Source organism: Macrotis lagotis, chromosome 2, assembly GCF_037893015.1.
Source record: "Macrotis lagotis isolate mMagLag1 chromosome 2, bilby.v1.9.chrom.fasta, whole genome shotgun sequence".
Lineage (NCBI taxonomy): Eukaryota > Metazoa > Chordata > Mammalia > Peramelemorphia > Peramelidae > Macrotis > Macrotis lagotis.
The window spans coordinates 172,041,459-172,062,844 of NC_133659.1; the positions used below are offsets into that span (position 1 = coordinate 172,041,459).

The 21,386-nt window shown below is 37.9% G+C and overlaps 1 protein-coding gene across 2 annotated transcripts in view; it reads right to left on the reverse strand.

Moving 5' to 3' along the window:
• CLTC (clathrin heavy chain) overlaps nucleotides 1–15,810 on the reverse strand; it is a 73,767-nt gene extending 57,957 nt beyond the window's left edge. The window contains exon 1 of one of the 2 annotated variants that reach the window (XM_074223573.1): nucleotides 15,534–15,810. In XM_074223573.1, the coding sequence (XP_074079674.1) occupies nucleotides 15,534–15,575 (42 nt within the window). In that variant the 5' untranslated portion in view covers nucleotides 15,576–15,810. The remainder of the gene's footprint in view (nucleotides 1–15,533) is intronic. The other variant, XM_074223574.1, reaches the window with a different exon arrangement.
• Nucleotides 15,811–21,386: the final 5,576 nt, after the last annotated feature.

The window sequence follows — 21,386 nt, forward strand, 5'->3', positions numbered from 1 at the left end:
GTGAGGAGCCAACACAGTGGAAAAAAGTGTTAGATTTGAAACCAAAGGACCTGAGTTCAAATCCTAACTAGATCACAAATGGTGTGATGTTGGGCAAGTCTTTTAGTTTCTATGGGCCTTAGCTTCCTTATATATAAAGTGAGGGTGTTGAACTAGATAAGTTAAGGTCCCCACCAGCTCTAGATCTATAATTAGCTTGAGTCTTACAAATAAATTATTCTGAATATATAGACCCAAACTGCCTAACAATCTCACCTACATTCATCTGCAATCCACAACAATAACAAGAAAAGAACTAATCTTTAAGTTTTTGTTAAACAAAGAACTAATCAAGAGTTTGGTTCATGTTTAGATCCTATACATAGCTGAGTTAACAGGTAATAAGTACAGTCAGCTGTGCATGGTACAGTTACTCTAGTTTATTTTGGTAAACCAAAATAGTCTGTTTACCTAAACAAACTTAAAAAAAATACAACTGCTAAACTTACAATGATTTTTAGAATCATTTTTCTAAAACCACTTATACTTAAGTCAAAAAGTCTCTACCAGTTAGATACTAAAGTCTAATGGGAATCTAGGGCATCAATCACAAAACTAAATATGTAGCCTTTGCTACTACAGATAATGACACTATATTCACAAAACATAAGCAATATACCAAATAACAGTTTCCAGACTCCATTTTCCCACATTATTTCCACATTGTACATAAGACAATATCTACTGACCAAAAATGAATAAGGATGGATAGCTAGATAATGTAGTGGCTAGCCTCAGACACTTACTAGCTTTATGACCCTGGACAAGTCACTTAATTCTGATTATCTCAAAGAAAAAATGGATAAAGAAAAAAAAATGGATAAGGAAAAAAAATGCTTGTGGCCTTATTTTGAGATTCCAGAAACTAAGTATAAAAAAACCAAGTACCTTAAGATCAAATTTCAGTTAGGAACATGTCTTCAATAAAAAAATGAATATGATCATACTTAAACACACATGAATAAATTAATCAATTATTTCTGTTTTAGTATGACACAGAACAGGAGAATGAGCACATGTTCAATAACTAACACACGTTCAAGTGAAATGTTTTAAACTTCAGCTTAGTTCAGTTTTTGACAAGACAGCAAATATAAAAATTAGAGAACATTGATGTCAACTACCTCTTTTTACAACTATGAAAACTGAGTCCTGGAAAGATAAAGTGATGTGCCTGAGGTCACAGATCCAGAACAGTCTTACCTGCTCACAATGAGAATGAAAGTTAATTCCATCACTACTCCCACTTTCCTCAAAAATAAAAGAAAAAAAAAGCAGCACTTCATACCTAACATTCCTGGTAATTTTACCATGTGGTAGAGATATTATCACCTTAAAGCCTGAAGGAAACATCAAATCTTCCTACTGTATCAATTTTTTAAAATCTCAAAATAACATGTCACTCCCCCGACTCAAGAAACTTCAATGATTCCCTATTATTTCTAGAATAAAATATCAACTTTGCCAGCTGGCTCTATCTTTCCAGGTCAATTTTGCTACTCCTCCATACATGCCTTTAACATTCCAGCTACATTCTCTAGAGGACATGTCTGAAAATTTCCTCCTCCTCACTGTTGACTCTTGAAGTCTCTATCACCTCTTCAAGACTCAAGCTGAAGTGTGTCAAATTTCTTCTACAAAGAGCTTTTCCTGATTTTCCTAGTTGTTGGGGATGTTCACCCTCAATCCCCCTTCCCACACACTAGTTACATCATATATATTTTGTATTTATTTACATCCTATCAGCAGGATGCAAATTTTTAAGGACAGAAACTCCTTTTCCCAGCACAGTACCCTGCATGTAGTATTGAGGACTACTGAATAAGCTACATCTTTCAAGCTGTAAGTTCATTTATAGCAGTTGTACAATTATATATAAATATATATGTATAAATTGTATCGTTTGCATAATGTGAACATCAACATTTTATCTGCTAAATTCAGCTGTTCAAAATGGGTGTGAATTTCACTTGGTCATATGATAAGTGATAACAGATTAGTGGTCTCCATGTAGTTAAATTGGTTACCTCCTATTCTCCAACTTTCTAAAATACCACCCTTGAAGAATAAAAATTAAATTTTAATAGCTGCTTTTGTTATTTCATGTTGATATTCTTACAATAATCCTAACCATATTTTATTACATCTGTTCTCAGGAGAATCTTAAGTTTTACTAGTTTCCCTAAATTCAATAATGACAATTAAATTTTTTGGCTCCAATATGCTTTTTTTTAATAGCTCTGCAAATGTTTGGGACATTATGAAGTTTACAAGCACAATGTAAAGTTTATTAGAAAATTTTCCCTTAGAAAGTTAAAAACTGAAAAACAGGTAGTCAAGCAGAAGAAAAGCACTAACAGCAATTTTTAATCCTAGATTATAGTCAACAAGTCATTGAGTTTTTAAAAAAAATTCTTCCTTCTTAATAACTAAGCACCTAATTTCAGTAAGTCAACATTGCTTTTAAATTAGACAAACCAAAGATGTTATAAAGTCGGTTCTAACTTCCTCATAGGTTTGTGAGATTCAAACTAAGTGCTAAATGCTATTTCAGAAGTCTGAAATACAAACTCTATGAATCTCTGATTTTTTTAATTTAAAAATGTTAACCAACAACTTAAAGATGGGAACTTTCCCCACATATCTCTATCACAAATCATAAACTCAATTCTTCCCATTTAAGTTTATAGCTTTTCTAAAATAGAAAAGCAACCCCAAACACTATTCTTTAGTTTGCCTAATGAACAAAACAGAATCCTAAAAGGTATCTTTTAACTCTATGTCTGAAAGACACAGACCGGCCATCCTAACCCAGTTCTAAATGGCCAGGAGCAGTTATTGCCAGAATCTTCTGATCACATATCTCCAATATCACATATCTCCATCACTTATGAATTATATGTGTTACCATATACATTATATATAATATTTGACTTGAGAGTTTAACAGGGAACTATTAAACTTCTACTAAGTAGGGAAGCAACATGTTATTTCCTATACTTTAGGAAAATTACTCTGGCAAACATGGAGGACGGATAAGAGGAAAGACAAGGAAACCAATTAGAAAACTCTTGCAATAATCCAAGTAAGAGTTAAAGAGAGCTTGAACTAGGGTGGTGATTCATTTTTCTCATCCTCCATTTGGTGGATCACATACTTCTTGTGCTTAGGCCATGAATCTCACCCTGATGACTACTGGTCTACAAGATAGAGGTCAATTAGCTGGGTTTGTATTAATAAAACAAGCAATACCCCAATGCTAACTAGCCAGAATCAAACCTTTATGAAAAGAGAACAACATACTACTACAAAATTCAAGGATAAAAATAATATGTGGAAAATTTTTCCACATTCATCATTAAGTTAGTTCATGATTATCCCTTTAAAAGGAGATGGTATGGAAAGATACAACACTCAAGTTCAGATAAACTTAAGCATTCTGACTTGCAAAATCTAAAATTTGCCAAGTTTCTTTCTACAACTCATGTAGGCATTTCCTGGCATTCAATCTCAGCTTTATGTGTCCACAAATGGTATAGTTAAGATTGTCAATGCTAAGCAGATTGGCTCAGAAGTCTAATGAATTCTATTAGAAGTATTTAAGCCATGTATGATCACATCTGAAAAGTAATGTCATCAAAAAAGAGCTTTACTGTAATTGTACCAGTTCCTGGAAAGCAAGTTCTAGTACTTCAAAATTTCCATAGAAATACTAGCAAGAACTCACTTATTACTTTAGTTTAAATACTGTAGCCATCTTGTATTTGTGACAGTTACTAAGAACTAAACTGAGGGTTTCACAATAAGTGCTAAACTTTACATTTTTTAAGATCCTTCCTCTTTGTTCTGCCTGGATAGTTAGAATGTAAAGGAAGTGTTAGCTTAATTCAACCGAACTATGAATAGCTATTTCGAAATTATGTACAATAACATTTCCGCCATCATAAGCTTTTCTTCAAAAAGAAAAGGTATTCTTAATGTTTGACAAAGACATGAGAATAACTCCTACTTCAGCAGAACTCAACTAGTCTTTTATCCAGACCCATGATTTCATTGGTATAGAAAACTTCTTTGGGGCAAGCTACCTTGGCATATGTAGATTTGCAATTTATTTAAAGTTTTAGGCTTCAAGAGTTGCCTAGGGAACTCAGCACTCAAAGTGATTTTACCCCAAGGGTCACACTGACACTTATGTCAGTGGCAGAACTTGAATTCTGACTTAAAGATCAATTCTAGAACATCATGCTACTTTTTCTTAAAGGTTTAATGTTCAGAATTCTTTATGATTTAAATTCAGGGCTCTACTTTATTTATGGCATGGTAATCTAATGCAATATCAAAATGCAGATAACTATGTCTGAAGTAATTATCCTAGATCATTAATTTTAGAAAACTTCCATTTCACAACCTTGCAACGTTCTCCAATAGAGGACTGACTCTATCTTCCAGTGAAAATGTGCTGACAGTAGTCACTTCCTGGAAGTCAGCAGATTCTGTCATATGAAACTACAGTTGCTGATTTCTTCAAAGGAAGGGAAGAAAAATGCTGAGAAAGCAGCATTCCTTAAATTCAGGGGACAACAGGATATCAACCATTGTTCTCAGCAGAAAAGGCCCCAAAGGTTTATCTTCATGAAATAAACCAAACTTTTAACACCCTGATATAACAAGTGTTTTAAATAAGGGACACAACGTTCAGTTGAATTTTGATATGAGAACAGCATTAACTAAACTTCTTCCTATTCTATATGCAGCCTTTTGAAGCAACTCATCTTACATAGGGCACTGGAAAGAAATGAATCACTCAAAGATACTATAAGTGCAAATTCATAGCCTGGGCTTTAATTGTAAATATTCTGCTTCTTTTAACTATGCAGCAAAATTAAGTATCTAATATACTAGTGTTCAACTGAGAGATTTAAGATTTTTTGAGAATCATTTTTGTCTATTAACTTTGACTATTATTCTATGAAACCTAAATGCTTCTATAACAGGTAGATTTTTAAAAATCAATGAGAAAAGGTACTAAACTTTTTCCCATCTAGTTTGTCAGAAATAACTAGTGAAAAGAATTTGTACTACATAACTGAAATTCAATCAAGATCTAAGAGCTAAAAACTGAAGTGATATGGTATGATTTTTCATGGGGGGAGAAAAAAAAGAAAAATATTTCATGAGATGTCATATTAACTGACTAACCCTTTAATCCTCTGTTGGAGCTTTAGGTGTTATGAACAACTGAAAATTCATTTGCTCCAATAATTCTTCCTCTAGCATCCCCACCTCTCCCCCAATGGACAATCCAAACATTTATTCAAGTATATGGTTAAAGAGATTAGTAAATAGAAAAGAGACTTGATTTCTAAGCAACTCTGATGATAAAAAATAAATTAGGTAGCTGCAAACCAATAAGGAACAGAACAGTAATTTTATCAAACTTATATGAGGTTTCACATTTTCATAAAAATTACACCATCAAACAACTATTTGAGCCTATTACACTCCCTATAGAAAGTCAATTGGGTTGGCATCGAGCAAATTATTAATACCAATCATTTATTAAGTACCAAGCATGTATAAAGCATTCTGATCAGGGCTTATAACAAATGAAAGTTTATGTCCTTGGTCTACTAGAGGGATAAAATATGCCCACTAAGAAAGGAGACAGAGCCACTAACCTCTCAGGATAAAGAAGAGGCTCCACAAAGAAGGTAACAACTGAGGCAATGCCTAAAAGATTAGATGACTACTTTGATGTCCTTTTATAAACAAATTTTTGTAAGAACCAAAGCAGTATTCCACTGGAGGATTTAAGACTAATACTTAGAGATCTAAATAATCCAAGGAAAACTTATTTAATGTCATTCTAAATTACAATTATAGGTAACAAGTGTTTGAACTCCTGGGTTCAATAAATAGGAAATTTATTAAGTTTCTCATTTAAGTTTGATTTAAATTTAAAGTTAAATTTAAAATTAATTAGAATTTAATATATAAAAAAGAATTTAATATGAGTACCATGACAATAGTATTTCCATGGCTCAACTTTTAGCCTGGCACTGCATTAAGCTATTACTCAACCATTTCTATACAGAAAAAGGATCATACTCATGACCACCTTGAGTTGACAGATTTGTAAGGGAATAGAACTACACATTTCAGGGGTCAGGAGTACAATGACCCCCGCAATCTGGAAAATCTGTAAATTCTTGGCCCTCACTTTGTACCAGAGAAAAATGTTTTAATTATTGTGGTATTAAAAGATAAAACATTGATATTATATGATTCTGTATGTATATTTTAGGCATGTCTTATTTGAGGACCAAACCCATGATTTCATTATATAGGAGATATACCTTTTTCTTTGTCATCTGCAGCTTCCATAAAACTCCCCCAAAATTTCCTTTTAATTTCTTATGTCAATTTGTGATATATCAAAACTGAAACAGGGAAAATATCAATGTAGAAGTTATAGATGTACTAGTTTGTTTTTACTTTTTTTTTTAAAGCAAAGTCAAGGAGAAATAGAGGATGGCACACCATTGACATGACCTTGCAGAGGAAAGCAAAAGGAGTGTTCACAGGCAAAAACTAAAGAAAACTCAAGATGACATAATTTTAACTTTTCATCAAGTCTCATATTACAGTGAGATTTTCTACAGGGGCCTAGTATCAAAAAGTTCAAGATCTAGAGAATAGAACTTCTGTCTTTTCTTCTGACATGGAAGTAATTCTTATCAAGTATTCAAATAACCTAATAATCTGGGAAAATGTTAACATTTTCAGGTTATATTCAGTCAAAAAATGATAGGTAAGTCTTAATTACTTTCAAGTAATTTTCTGTTTTTACACTATTATAAAACATTTCTAAAACATCATAGCAGGAAGAATGAATAGATTCTGGAAGACCTGGGTTTTTAAGCCTTGTTTAACACATAATATGTGACCCAGCGCCAATCACTACTACAGAACAGTTTCATCAGAAGAATGATTTTCCTCCACAGGTACCTCCTGTACTAATAAAATCATGGGTTTGGTTCCCCAAAAGAGAGGAAGGAGGAGAGATGTTTAGGACTGTTACACCAAAAACTTTCAAACTGCTTGAAGGTTCTAGCAAGCTAGTATAGTTATCATATATTCTTGACCAAAGAAAGATAATTCTTCTAGGATAAGGAAGACAATGACTAAAGTCCTACACATAACACTTCATCCCATGGAAATGACCCTGGGGACTTAAAGGCTTTTACCACCAAGAGACAAAATCTAGAAGAACCTGCTAAAACAGAAAGACTTAGTATTGGGGTACAATAGAAAAAAGTCACAGGATTTGGAGCGATGGGGCTTACATCTTGGCTCTTAATACTCAGAATTAACCAAATGGCAGTGACCTCTGTTGGTCTCAATTTACTCATCTTTTTTTAAGGTTTTTGCAAAAGCAAATTGGGTTAAGTGGCTTGCCCAAGGCCATTACAGCTAGGCAATTATTAAGTGTCTGAGGTCGGATTTGAACTCAGGTACTCCTGACTCCAAGGCCGGTGCTCTATCCACTGTGCCACCTAGCTGCCCCAAATTATTCATTTTTAAAACTGGAAAAGGAGAAAGAGAGGATTTATTAAGTGCTTATTATGTGCCAAGGACTTGTGTTTATAAATATTATTTAATTTGATTCTCATAATCACCCTTCAAGGTAGGCTACAATGCCTTGCTCAGGGTCCCATAGCTCTTAAGTATCTGAGGTCAAATTTGACTTCCAGTCTCTCTCTGCCTCTGGCTGACTTAATTCTGAGCCAACAAAACTGCCCGTGCTGTTCGAATCAAGGATTTTTTAATTATTCAAGTCTGGTTCATTTATGTTTTTCTAATACTAATTCAAGAATGTTCAAGGGACATGTATTAATGCCCTCATCTTCAAAAGATATGTGCGCTTTTGAGTGTTTAGTGCTTTTTGGCATGCTAAAATGTAGATAAGCGATTTCAAATTTTTTTTACATGTTTATACCATATATTTCCAACATGTCATACCCAAATAATACTCTGGATTCCATGAAACTTTAGCAGACTCTTGCTGGGAGTACATAAGACAGTATGTAGCTAAAGAGTAATTGGACTAAGTGAGGTTGGGAATTGCTGGTAGTTTTTTTTTTAGATGAAAGACAGGATTTAAAGCTAAAGTGAAGAGAAAAGCTTGATGTAAAAAGGTCCTGAGAATTTACTGAAATGACAAAAGGTATTTAGAAAAATTAGGATCCAGGTTACAATGCTCTAAAATAATTCCAAGTACTCCTAATGATTTTTCTGCCTAGCAAAAAGAAAATTTTAATATGCTTCACAGTCTTAAATAAACTAAGCATCTGAAGAGGCCCTGGGCTTAAAAATTCTATAGAATTAAGTACCAAAACAATAATCATGTCTTACAGTTAGTACTGACACACTGCTAACATTAGCAAGTGAGGTGGAGAGGAACTGGTGCAGAAAAATAGCCTAAGCAATTAAAAATAATTTTATAATTTTCAAACTACCTAATAGACAAATAACATTTCTCTTTTAAGTGGTGTAACAGTACAAATGAACATTCAGAAGATTCAGCATTCTTATTATACTAAGATTATAGTACTGCTCTTAGTATGTCAGCTAAAAGCAACAGAACTAGAAAATCAATAAATTGATCTATACTTCACTGCAACATATATATGTTGACAGAATAAAAGAGAATTTTTTCCTTCAAGTTTAAAATCTCATTTCTCCAAAAAAAGAAAATTAAATTAAAAGACTTCAAATAATCTCCTTATATAAAAAAGTTCTGTAAATTTGCTTTCCCCTAAAAACTTGAACAACTTATTTATCTGATTATTAAGAACATGGAAGTATTAATGTTTCTCTCCTGATTTTCCATATAGATTTGTTACCAATCTGTCATATTGGGTGAACTCATTCCACAACCTGGTATGGGGGAGTGGAGGAGATAAGTTTTCTTTAGGGGCAAGATCAATTGAGTTTCACTAATATGATATGCCTCTATTCACACAAAACCAAATACTTTCAATGACTGTAATGATCTGAAGTGTAAAGAATAAGTTATTGGAGCCTATCTTGAAGTTCTTCTACTAATCACTTTGGCAAATTAAACTTTTTTGTAGGATAAACTATTAAATTAAATTAAATTAAGGTCATCTACACTTAAGATGAGTTAAGTTAACTTAAGATGAGAAATTCTAAATTTGGTATCTCATATCACAAAGTAGACAAGTATGCTAAACACTGAAATCAAAGCTTTGAAGGTACTGGCAATAATTACTCAGCCAAGAATGAAGGGAGCGAATTTACTGGTTTAGTCAGTACTTAAGGACTTAGGTACTCTCAATTAACTACTGCTAAACTTATCAGATTTAAGGAGAGTGACCCTATTTTTTTTGTTTGTTTGTTTTTGAAAAGCAGTGGGATTAAGTGATTTGCCCAAGGTTGCACAGCTAGGTAATTATTAAGTGTCTGAGGCCACATTTGAACTCATATTCTCTTGACTTTATCCACTGAACCACCTCGCTGCCCTGCCCCTATCATTTAATATGAAGGTCTAACAAAGAAAACCCTTTCAGAAAGGCATTTACAAAATACTAAAAATGGTTTCTGTGCATTGAGCATCATAATATGGGTTTCATGGATTCTTTTAGGAACTAAAATTTTATTTTAAAATCATAAAATCAAAGAAATTAGAAACTAGCTTTTCTCTCAAAGATTAGCATTAAGAACAGTCAATATAAATATCCAGTATTCTGCTTCACTAAAGAGTCTATTTTCCTTCTGATATGTAATGTTTCTATCACCTTTCCCCAAAAAGAACTTCTAAGGAAATATCTCCAGGTAGAATAGCCTGACCTTCTTCCCGCACCTTTGTACCAACACTTTCATTTAAATTCATACCAACTCAAAACACTATTATCTTCACCCAAAAGGTATATGGCAGTCACTGACATTTGCTTTCACAAAGCATAACCAAGGATAACAACTGTCATTCACTATAATAGTATATCAAAGTTGGTATGATTAATGTAAGTGATACTGCACATTATTCAGAGACAAGGCAAAAAGTGAAGTCTTATGTGCACATAGATAACCCAGACAGACCCCTGATATAGAAAATGAAGATGAAAGACTTCTTCTTCCCTAAGTCCTAAAACTAACAATTACCAGAGTGATGCATGCATACCATCAATAAGATAAACCACATTTAAGCTTTTTTTGTGGTCACTAGAGTGTCAAAGAAATGTAATATTGGTGTACCTACCAATCTTTTTTTTTTAAATATACAGTTTAAGTCTATGGTCAATATGTTCTAGATGCCTTCAGTCTTTGTGATCTGTTAATAAATTTATTCTATTACAAAACCAGCAAGATTACCCAACTCAGTGGAATAATCTAAATAATTTTATAAGATTTAGAGAAGACAGAAATTAAGACTTAAAATACCCTATATTTAGAGTTATTTAGACTGTCCTTAACAGCCATCTAGTTTCATATCCTTAATTTACAAATGAGGGAACCAATGTAAAACATACAGCTATTTAAGTGACATAAGCATCTAAACTCATATACTCTTATTTCAAAGCACAGCATTCTTTTTTTCTTTCTAATTCCCCTGTATAACAAGTGATGAAACTTAGACCCCTTGTAGTTAAATGACTCATCTATGGTCAAAAAGGTGCAGACTAAGCACTAGAACCTATGAGATCTTCCAACTCCTAATTCATATCCACTAGATATTGGGGGCTCCTTCCAGAATTAGGTATATAAGTCTAGATCCCAAAAGCTGCCAAAGCTGCCTGCTGCTAAGCTACAGCTATCTTCATGGTTTACCTACTTTAGCTGTGGAGTGGTCATCTAGTTCACATCCTGTGTCCCAGGGCTCATGATTGATGAGAATTCTTAAATTTATCTAGATCCACCATGCTGATCACTGCTCTCCAACCATTTTTATAACCATGTTATAACACAAGTACTCCCTCTTTTCTTCCCTTGCACAAGGACCAGTAATCAAATCAACGGTACTATTCCTAGAAAGGACATATCAATTAATTGTTCTACTATTCCACTCACAATCTATGCTTTATGAAAGTCCTTCCCTAGCCACCACTCCTACAGTCTACTGTCATCAACTATTATAATGTAAGATTCTGGAAAGCAAGGACTATCTTCCTTTTTGTATTTGTATCACTAGAGCTTGACATAATAGCAGGCATATAGTAAGTGCTTAATAAAAGATATTTCATTCATAAAACAATGGCCTCTCCTCCAGAATTTTTTAATAGTACAATATCTGAAAAGAAATGTACAAGGAAATTTTACTACCAATTTGTACAATTGTACTACAATTTTACAACACAACAATTCTACAACTCCTTAAGTACCAAAGTAGAAAAAAATCTATATCCCCAACCCTCTTTTTCCAGTTAAAAAGGCTTCTCTTTCCTCTCACCCCAATATTATTTATGTATGTCTTCACACAGAATTTCAGAGATGGAAAGGACCTCAAAGGCCCACCTAATCCAAACTCATTTTACAAATGAAAGTTAACCGAGTAGTAGAAAGTCTGAGTGACTTGACCAAAAGCACACAGACAAGCAATAGGGGTAGGATCTAAACATGCTGTTTTCTAATGTAAGAGTTGGCACTATTTTTTCCATGACCTGTGGTCTCTATGAACATAGGTTTTAAAGAAAGAACTGTGGTACCTGAGAGAGCTATAAAGATAAAACGACTGCCTGATATCTTAATGGGGGAAAGGTTACATACAAAATCTAATACAGTCTCAACATAACTGAGTTAATTGTATTCTCTGCTTTGGGAACAGGTAAATTCCTTAAGCTGAAATTCAGGAGGAAGACAATGAACACATTAAGTTTCTATTTATACCTCTAAACCTCTACCATGGTTTTCTCTCCAATTTCATTCAAACGTTAATAGTCTCTGACTTCATGGAATTTATAAAAATAATAGCACTTATATTTCACTTTAACATTTGGGATCATGTTATTTCTTTCCCATGTGTTTTCTTTCAATTTGCTTTGGGAAGAGCTGCTAAGATAAAATGATTCAATGTAGATTATGATATGGTCAAGAAGAGACTCATTCATTGGTCAGATTTTTATAGGTTGAATTTGCCAGATAAGTTTTCAGCCGAGATGCAAAAGGACTGGTAGCAATCCAGTAAGACTTCCTGTAGGAAATAGCATCTAAATTAGCCCTTGAATTAAAAAAAAGGAATCGAAATAAGTAAAAAAATGTGGAGGTAGTAGTTCAAGCAGAAGTAAAGTCCACCAGATAATTTGTTGAATCCTAATTCTTTTTTTCCCCCCTTCTTCAAGTTTGGCAGGGATAGAACAATAGGTACTTGGATGGTCTGTACAAGAGTAAAAACTAAAAACATTCATTAGAGATTAAGGCTCTACTAGTTTGTAGACAGAAGGCTTCAAAAGCCAGATAGAGCCTACATTTTACCCTATAGGCCATTGGGAGAAGAGTAGAGCAAGAAATACAAGGTCAAACCTACCTAAAAGATAAGTTGTAAAGAGGAGGGAGACCAATTAGGGGACTATCATGTTCCAGAGGTGATTAATACCTAAACCAGGATGGCAACAGTATGAGGAGGAAGAGGAAGAAATGAAACCAAAGTATCAGATAGAAATTAAGATGAAATTTTTCAAGAAAAAGAATAAAAGATATCCAATATCTAGAACCTTAAAAGATATCTTTAGGTTTAATGGTATGTTTTATATCAAGTCAAACACAAGTTTGAGGAATATGGTGGCAATGTTGAAGAGAATCCCCCCCCAAAAAATAACCTTGGACAAATCCATTTCAACAATAAAATAGGGGTGTAGGAACTAGATGGTCCAAGATCCCTTCTAATTCTACACTGATGATCCAATCAATTATAACTAGAAATAACTCTTGTAGAAGCAAAATGAGCATTAAATGACTTAAATATCAATTCCATAGTCTTCCAACTGATATACTGTTCTGAATCATAGTGAAACAAATTCATTATAGTTATCAACTTTCTCATTACACTTTCAGCTCAAGAGACCATCCATTATTACAATTTAAATGACATAGTTAAGAACTTTCCCTCCCAGGATGTACTGTGATACCCCTCCCTTTTCTGCAGAACAGTTGGTTATTGTGGGGACTGGGGAAGAAAGTGAGGAGTTTTAAGTCTCCCAATAATTCACTATTTGCTTTTAAACCAAACTAGCTCTGGCAAGCAAACAAATGCCATAATAGCAGGCATACAGTAAGTGCTTAATAAAAGATATTTCATTCATAAAACAATTGCCTCTCCTCCAGAATTTTTTAATAGTACAATACCTTAACTTGAACATTTTATATCTTTATTCATCAGAGAAAACAAAGGAAAAGGTCAAAGGTAAGACCAACTGTAAATTCACAGAACTGGAAACACAATGGAATGAATATAATATAACATGTGCTAGAAAAAGAGGGCAATAATTTTAATGTCAGGAGTAGTAACTAAGGTTTTTCATTTTCTCTCCCTGAAGGACACCTTCTGCTTCAAGAAATCTTACACAGAAATGGTCAAATTGACTGACCAACTCTCTCCAATTCTTGGAATGTCTTCTCATGACACTTAAATACATTGACATTTGATGATGGATCATAAGCCTATAAGGCTACAGAAATGATGTTAGTTAATTTTCCAAACATCCTAAAAAGGTTAAGCAGTCTCTAGACTATTAATAAACTGTTTCATTTCATTCTTATGTGTTTTGAAATTATCCTCAATTACTTAAATTGCCAGCTGTCCTATATACTTTGAAGCAACATTGCACAAAACTATACAAAAGCAGCCATGCAAATAACATAAAACAAACAAAAATCCAAGGCATCTATTTTTTGCCTTTCAAAAATAGGCAATGAGTTTGGACTCAAATTTCAAAGGTGATACACCTGGCCTATAAAGAATCAATGAGTAGGAGCTAATTTTCATTTTTTAATAAGCCTTTCTTCAATCTATCCAGTAAATTTTTTACTAACTAATTGCATTAGTGCATATTGTTCTATCACTGCCAAACTTGAAGAAGGGGGAAAAAAAAGAAGTGGGATTCAACAAATTATCTGATGGACTTTACTTCTGCAGTTTAAAAAAGTCAGACACATCTGCTTTTATAAAAAGTATGTTCTACCATGCATTTAATAAGAAACTATAATACAGAAAATCTAATTTGAATATTTATTTTCATTTCCCCCTTCTTCCTGAATCTCTACATGAAACCTCAATTTTTACAAGATGACAGCCCAACCTAAAAAAGGCAAATTTAAATCTCCTTCACCATTAAATTCAAGATTAGTATTTTGATCTCTCTGATGTCCAAGTGCATTGTTGCAGCATAGAGTGCTTTATTCCATCCACGATTAGAAAAACTTGGAATAAGTTTTGTTCCATGGATCATTGTTTCTTTAGTCTTCTAAATACAGGTTGAAAAAATATTTTCTTTCTGTCTAGCATATATCAGCAAAGACAATGAATGTTATTTTAAAAGAAGGCTTGATGTTAGATGTCAAGGACCTAAGTAATAGAAGATTCTTCCAACCTAGGTGTAGTAAAGGGAGGAACAGTTAGCAAAAATAATTCTTCCATCGTTGGAGACAAGTTCAACCGTTAGCTATTACTACCTGACATCAATAATACCACCTTCATTTTTTGAAACTCGACACAAACATTGCCTTCTGACGAGGGTCGTTCACCGGGGAAGCTACGGCTTCGGGCCAAGCGCCAGGCTGCTGTGGGGAGTTCCGTAATGCACCTGCAGCAGCCCCGGGAGGGATCGGCCCCCATCTCCCCATCCAGGCCCCTGTCTGCAAGACTCCTGCCACGCGAGGAAGGTCCTCGTGGGCTACAGGGCAGGGAGGGCTGGCTCAGCCGCGGCAGGTCGATCGCAAGCCAGATTCTCTCCACCTGGGGGCCCTGTTCCATTCCGGGATGCTTCACCCGGCCTCCATCTCCAGCAGGCCTCAGTGACCCCTGCGCGTCTCACAGTCACGGGGGCTCCCCGGAGCCGGGTGCCTGGTCCCAGCGAGGAGAGGGCGGCCGTGCCCGGCTCCCCCGGGCCTCGGCCCCGCGGCGCGGCCGTTTTGGGGGGTCCAGGAACTGTGACCTTCCCGACTCGAGGGCGCGAGGCGGACGGCCCCCCCCTCCCCCTGTGAAAGGTGCCCTTCCCGTGGCGGGCGCCGCAGAGGGAGGCGGGGGGGAGCGGCTGCGCTGCCCTCACCACCTCCACCGCCCCCCGTTCCAGGGAGTGGGCACGGGGGGGGAGGTGACAAGCCTCCCGCCCCGCCGGCCGGGGGAGGGGAGGGCCTGGCGGCACCTGCCCCTTCCCCTTCTCCGCGCCCACCCCCCCCCCCCCGGCCGGGCCCCCCGCGAGCGGCCGGAGCCGCCCACTCTGCACCAGCCCCGGCCCGGCCCCCCGCAGCAGCCGCACCTGGAGATGCTCCTGGAAACGGATGGGCAGAATCTGGGCCATGGCGCCGCCGGGGGCTCCCGTCTCCTCCTGTCACCGGGGGCGCGGGGCTGGGGCCGCTGGGGCTCTCCGCGGGGGGGAGGACAAGGGGAGGGGGAGGGCGGGCGCGGCGAGGCTGCTCTCTGGGGGTGCAGGCGCGGGGGGCGGTAGCCGGCGGGCGGGCGGACGGACGGACGGACAAGCTCGGGCCGGGGGCGGAGGCTCCTGGGGCTGGGAGAGCCGCAATGGCGGAACCGGGCGCAGCGCAGACTCCGGAAACGGCTGAGCCCGGCGGAGGGATCTCGAAGAGAGCGCTGCGGCCGGGCCGGAGCGAAGCGCTCCCTCCGCCTTATGTACCCCTCCCCCAGACGGCCGCCGCCCGGCCGGGCGCAGGGATCCGGGGCGCAGTGCGCAAGCCGACCGGTCCCTTCGGCCCGACCGGCGCCGTAGTCCCCTAGGAACCCGACGGACTATTTTCTAGACTCATCACTTTCCCCTCCCTCTCACTTTTCCTTCCCAACCCCCCAGCCTTTTTTTTTTTTGCATTTTGCCACATCATGCGACTAGGGTGGATCAACGTCATTTCCGTGGGCGGTTTGGGGCCCTCCCACACGCTTCCGGCTACGCGTGATGCGGGAGGGGAGGGGAGGGCGACGAGCTCGGCCGCTGCTGGGGGCGCCGGGCGTTGAGCGCGGGGGTCGGGGGTCTGCGAGCGGCGGTGGCGTCTCGGCTCGGGCGAGGGAGGCCAGAATCCGCCCACCCGCGTTGCGCCGGGGCCGGCCCCCTCCCGCCTCTCCCCGTGACTCAGGAAAACCGCCTGGGCTTGTGGAAGGGCGGGCGCGGGGGCCCGGCCTCGGCCCCGCCGGCTTCCACATCGCCCCCGCCCAGTTTCTGGGGTGATGGCCGTCCAGGAAGAGTGAAATGCAGACGTACCGGCCCAGCGCCTTTCACTCATCCCGGCCTGGGAAACTGAGGCCCGGGCCGGAGCTCGGCCTTGCCCATTCATTCATTCATTCATTCGCTCCACACCCTTCAGCCCAGCTAATGCTGCCGGGGAGGGTAAATGGGGCAGGGCCGGCCCTAGACCAGGTGTGGATGCAAGCAGGAAGCTATTTAAATAAGACCTGATCCTTGCCCGGGTGGACCTGGTGAGCCGGCATTGTTGGGTATTGCTTCAGAGGACCCATAGGGGAAGCACAAGGTTACAGTCAATGCTGTGGAATCAAAGAGTGCCTGGCTTCAAACCTCATCTCTATCACTTAGTAATAGTTCTTATATAACATTTCACAAATAATTCATTTGAGCCTCACAGCAATCCTGAGAAGCAGGTGCTCCTATTTATCCCTATTTTACAAATGAGAAAATGGGGCAGACAGTTTTAAGTTGCTCAGCCAGGATCACACTGGTGGTAACTGAAGTCGTGTAAATCCGTATCTAATTTCAACTCTAACACTACTTAGCCATCTAAGCAAGTCACTTATTCTATCTGAGCTTCAGTTTCCTTATCTGTTGATTTATTTGAAATCTTTCATTCTGTGAACCTCTTTAAGAGATTATTAGTCAATGGCGTAGTATACCTGGGTACCTTGAAAATAATATATCTTATATATAAAGTGACCAGTTGCAACAAACTACTTGGAATCATTCAAAGTTCTGAGCACTTTACCAAATGTGAAAATGTAAATCTGGCTTCTTCCTCCTATTCAGTGAACTTAGCTCATTTGCTGTAGGTTGATATAGAAATGATCTAAACTATGAGAAGGATTTAAATCAAGCACAAAAAAAGATTTAGAATAAATTAAGGGACATTGAGAATCATCTGGATATCTTTTTCATGGAGCAGTTTATACACCCACAGAGAGAGAGAGAGAGAGAGAGAGAGAGAACACTGGACTACATGTCAAGAATTTTGTTCTTAATATCCAGCTTGAGAACATAATGTGACATATTCTAAACAAAAGACTCCTGAACTTCATGATCTAGATACTCCATCATGACTCACATTTCTATAGTACTTGGAGGGAGGTTTTATAAATTACCTTCTTCCTAACAACTCTTTAAAGGTAGGTCTTCACTTCCCCATTTTATCCATGGGGAAGCAGGCTTAGACAGGTGAAATGACTTGCCTAAATAAGGAGCTATGCTAATCTCAAACCTATATCTTTTTAGCAGTTGAAACTTTAGTTCTCTCTAATGCAGATGCTACACATGCACCAAAACCCCCCATTGCTGCATTTGATTTGAACTCCAGCTTCTGCAGTTCTCTGCCAGTAGAGGATGAGCTCTGACAATTTCTTGAAAACTGAAATGTTGCGGATGTGAGCCCAGTTATATCTAGCCAGTCATCAACTAGCCTAGCAAAGTGAGGATAGGTCCATTACCAAAGACTGCCACCAAATACAAGCAATAACAACTTGGAATTGAATGGAATATTCCCAATAAAACCTTAGGGTTAATATTCCTAGTGAAGTCCTCTTGGGGTTAAGAAACATTAAGAGAAGAAAGAACTATTATTTTTTAAGGTTTTTGAAAGGCAAATGGGGTTAAGTGGCTTGCCCAAGGCCACACAGCTAGGCAATTACTAAGTGTCTGAGACCAGATTTGAACCCAGGTACTCCTGACTCCAGGGCGGGAGCTTCATCCACTGCGCCACCTAGCCGCCCCAAGAACTATTATTCTGAAACGATTTCTAGAAGAAAGCCCCTTGTATTCCAAACAGGTGGCTCACTCTCCTAACTTTTGATAAGACTACTAGAAGGATAGACTTTTTCCCATGAGAAAACCTTGCATTCCAAAGAAGCTCATAAGCCTCTTGTTTGATAAGACTATTTTTACTGACTAGGAGGAAAGTAGAAGACCTTGCATACTCAGACACTATTTCATTTAGATAGACACAGAAGGTCACTTTTTGATGTTCTCATCATCTAGATGGGGAGGTAATTTTTATGAAAACCATTCTATTCTCTCTTTGTTACTGGGTAGATTTTTTTTCTTGTGTGTGTAAAGACTGTAACTCTGAAAACACCAATTGGGTTGGATGAGAAGGGGGGCTAGGGAGGGGGGATTGCATTAGGCCATATAATCTTGCTTGATTGTACCTTGGATGCAGCTCCTTGACCTTCACTACCTTTGTGAGACTTGGAGTGTGCCCTTCTCTCCAGAAAAGCCAAAATAAACTTTTTTTTTTTTTTTGCTTGGAGGAGTCTCTGTATTTCTTAAATGGATTTTTATCCCACACAGAATCATCTACTGAAATGTACAGTGGTTATAGTACTTGTCAGTGGAGAAAGTGTCCACCCTGAGAAAACTAGGAATCTTGTAAGGAGTAGGAGAAATTAGACTTCCTTTTATCTTTACTTAGAAAGTACATTCTGGAAACTTTGAAACCATGGAGGCTTTTTAAAAGTTAATTTCTTAAGGAAAAGGAAATTAGTTAATATTATCTTTTAGTGCCCTTTATTTAAAGCTACTACGTTGGTTTAGGAACATAAAATGTATTAGATATAAAACTAATATGCTTGGATTGAAATACATGTTAATTTGCATCTTTATTTGGCTTACATATTTCCAAACATAGACCAGTCTTTAATGTGATAAAGAAATTCAAAACAAGAGCCAAGAATTATATCAGGCAAAGAGTTTGCTACTATATTTCAGGAAGGATTTGCATGGCAGAAAGTCAAGTTGCATTCCTGGACCAAATATCTGAAACTAATAGTTGAACCCATCAGCAGCTACCTGCTAACCAACTCTTATCTGAATGTCCAGTTGATATCTCTGAATCTTCTCCCTTTCCAAAAATCTATCCCACTAATATCATGGTTCAGAACACAAAAGACTTGAATTCAAATCTTACCTATTACTACTTGTAACATTTTGGGCAAATCACTTAATCTCTCTAGTCTTGGTTTTCTCATTTGTAAAATGAAATTAAATTTTCTCCTAAAGTCTCTTCCGGCTCAAAATCTGGGACCCTCCCAATCAAACAAATTCTTAACCTCCTCCTTCCTTACCTACTAAATCCATTCAATTGGTCATCTTTTATCCATTCTCTTCCACACCAAAACCACCCTAGTCCAAGCCTTTATCACCCTTCACTGAAACTACAATCTAACTGTAATAATAATTAGATTACTGAATTGGATAACTGAAATAATAATTGGATTCCCTACTTGCAATCTCCCTCTTTCCAGTTCTACCCAGATGCCAAAATAGACAAAAGTCTGACCATAGTGCTTCCTTCTCAGAACACTTAAATGACTGGCCTGTAAATCTTATTAATTTGTTCCTTTTTCCCAGACTCTTTATCCTTCCTAACTTTCCTACTGCTATTGAGGTAGATAGTTGGCAAAGCTGGGCCTGGAGTCAGGAAGACCAGAGTTCAAATTCCAGTAACATAGGTGTCATTTTCAACTATTCATTCTCATTCAATCCTATATCCAGTCTCTTGCCAAAACCTATCAATTTTACCTACCTTGGTAACATCTCAAATATAGACCTTTTCTGATATTTCCGCCACCCTCTAAAAGTCCTTCTTCATCTCATACTTGGACTATTGAAATCGCCTGGTGGTTGGTCTCCTTACCACCAACCTCTTACTACTTCAGTCCACCTTCCATTCAACCATCAAAGTAATTTTACTAAAGTTTAGGTCTGCCCAATTCAGCCCTCTACTCAGTAAACTCCAGTTCCCTATCACAGGATCAAAAGGCATCTCTGGTGTTCAAAGTCTTTTATAACCTACCCTCTCCACCTTTTCCTATTTTCCTACAACTCGTATCTCCCTCATCCCCAACTACTCAGGAGTCTGGTGACCCAGACGTTTTGCCCCTCCTCAAACACAACTCTCCATCTCCCAGCTCTGGGTATTTTCATTGGCTGTTTCTCATTCTTGGAAGACCCTCTCTCCTAACTTCCAATTCCTTCAAGTCCTAGCTAAAATCCCACCTTCTACAAAAAGCCTTAATTCTTCTCCTTTCCCTTTGCTGATTACCTCCAATTTATCATGTAAGTTTGTACATAGTTGTTTTCATGTCATCTTCATTAAGTTAAGATCTTCTGGAGATGGGACTGTCTTTTGCCTTTCCTTGTATCCCCTCTCCTAACCGCCAGGGAAATGCCCTTGAGGACAGTGACTTTCTTTTTGTGAATGAAATATACAGAACATAATAGGAATTTAATAAGTGGGTGTTGAATATTTAGTGAAAAAATGTAGAAGTACTTAAGTATTTCCTATTTGCCAGCAGGCACTGTGCTAAATGCTGGGAATTCAAACACAAAATCCAGATATTGCCTATATTCAAAAAAAAGCATTCAAATAGGTGATCACAATCAAAATAAAGGAATGGTGACCAGGGAGGGATATTATGTTCTGAAGTCACAGTGATGGTAATTGGATCATTAGGGTAGTTCAACTGATACAGCCTTTAAAGAAACAAAGAAAGGCATGGAATTATTTCCAAAGCTTATTTTCAGAGATGGCAGGGAGGCATTACAGTACTAAGGCAACTGGAAATAAATGACTAGTATAAAGAATGACCTCACAGATGAGGTCAGAAATAACAGCTTGTAGACCTTGCTAAAATCTCTCTGGATCACTAATCTGACAGGTACCTTATCCTTCATTGTCACACAGTATCCATACTGTCTAAATAATTCCTCCAAAGTCCTTGTCTTCTGGCAAGCCAAAGTTTAGGTTCTTTTTCCTATTAGTAGACATCTAAGGCAAAAAATTCTGCTGCAACTCAGTTGAAACTGAGACTTTTGTGTTCTGAACCATGATATTAGATAGTGGGATACATTTTTGGAAAGGGAGAAGATTCAGAGGTATCAACT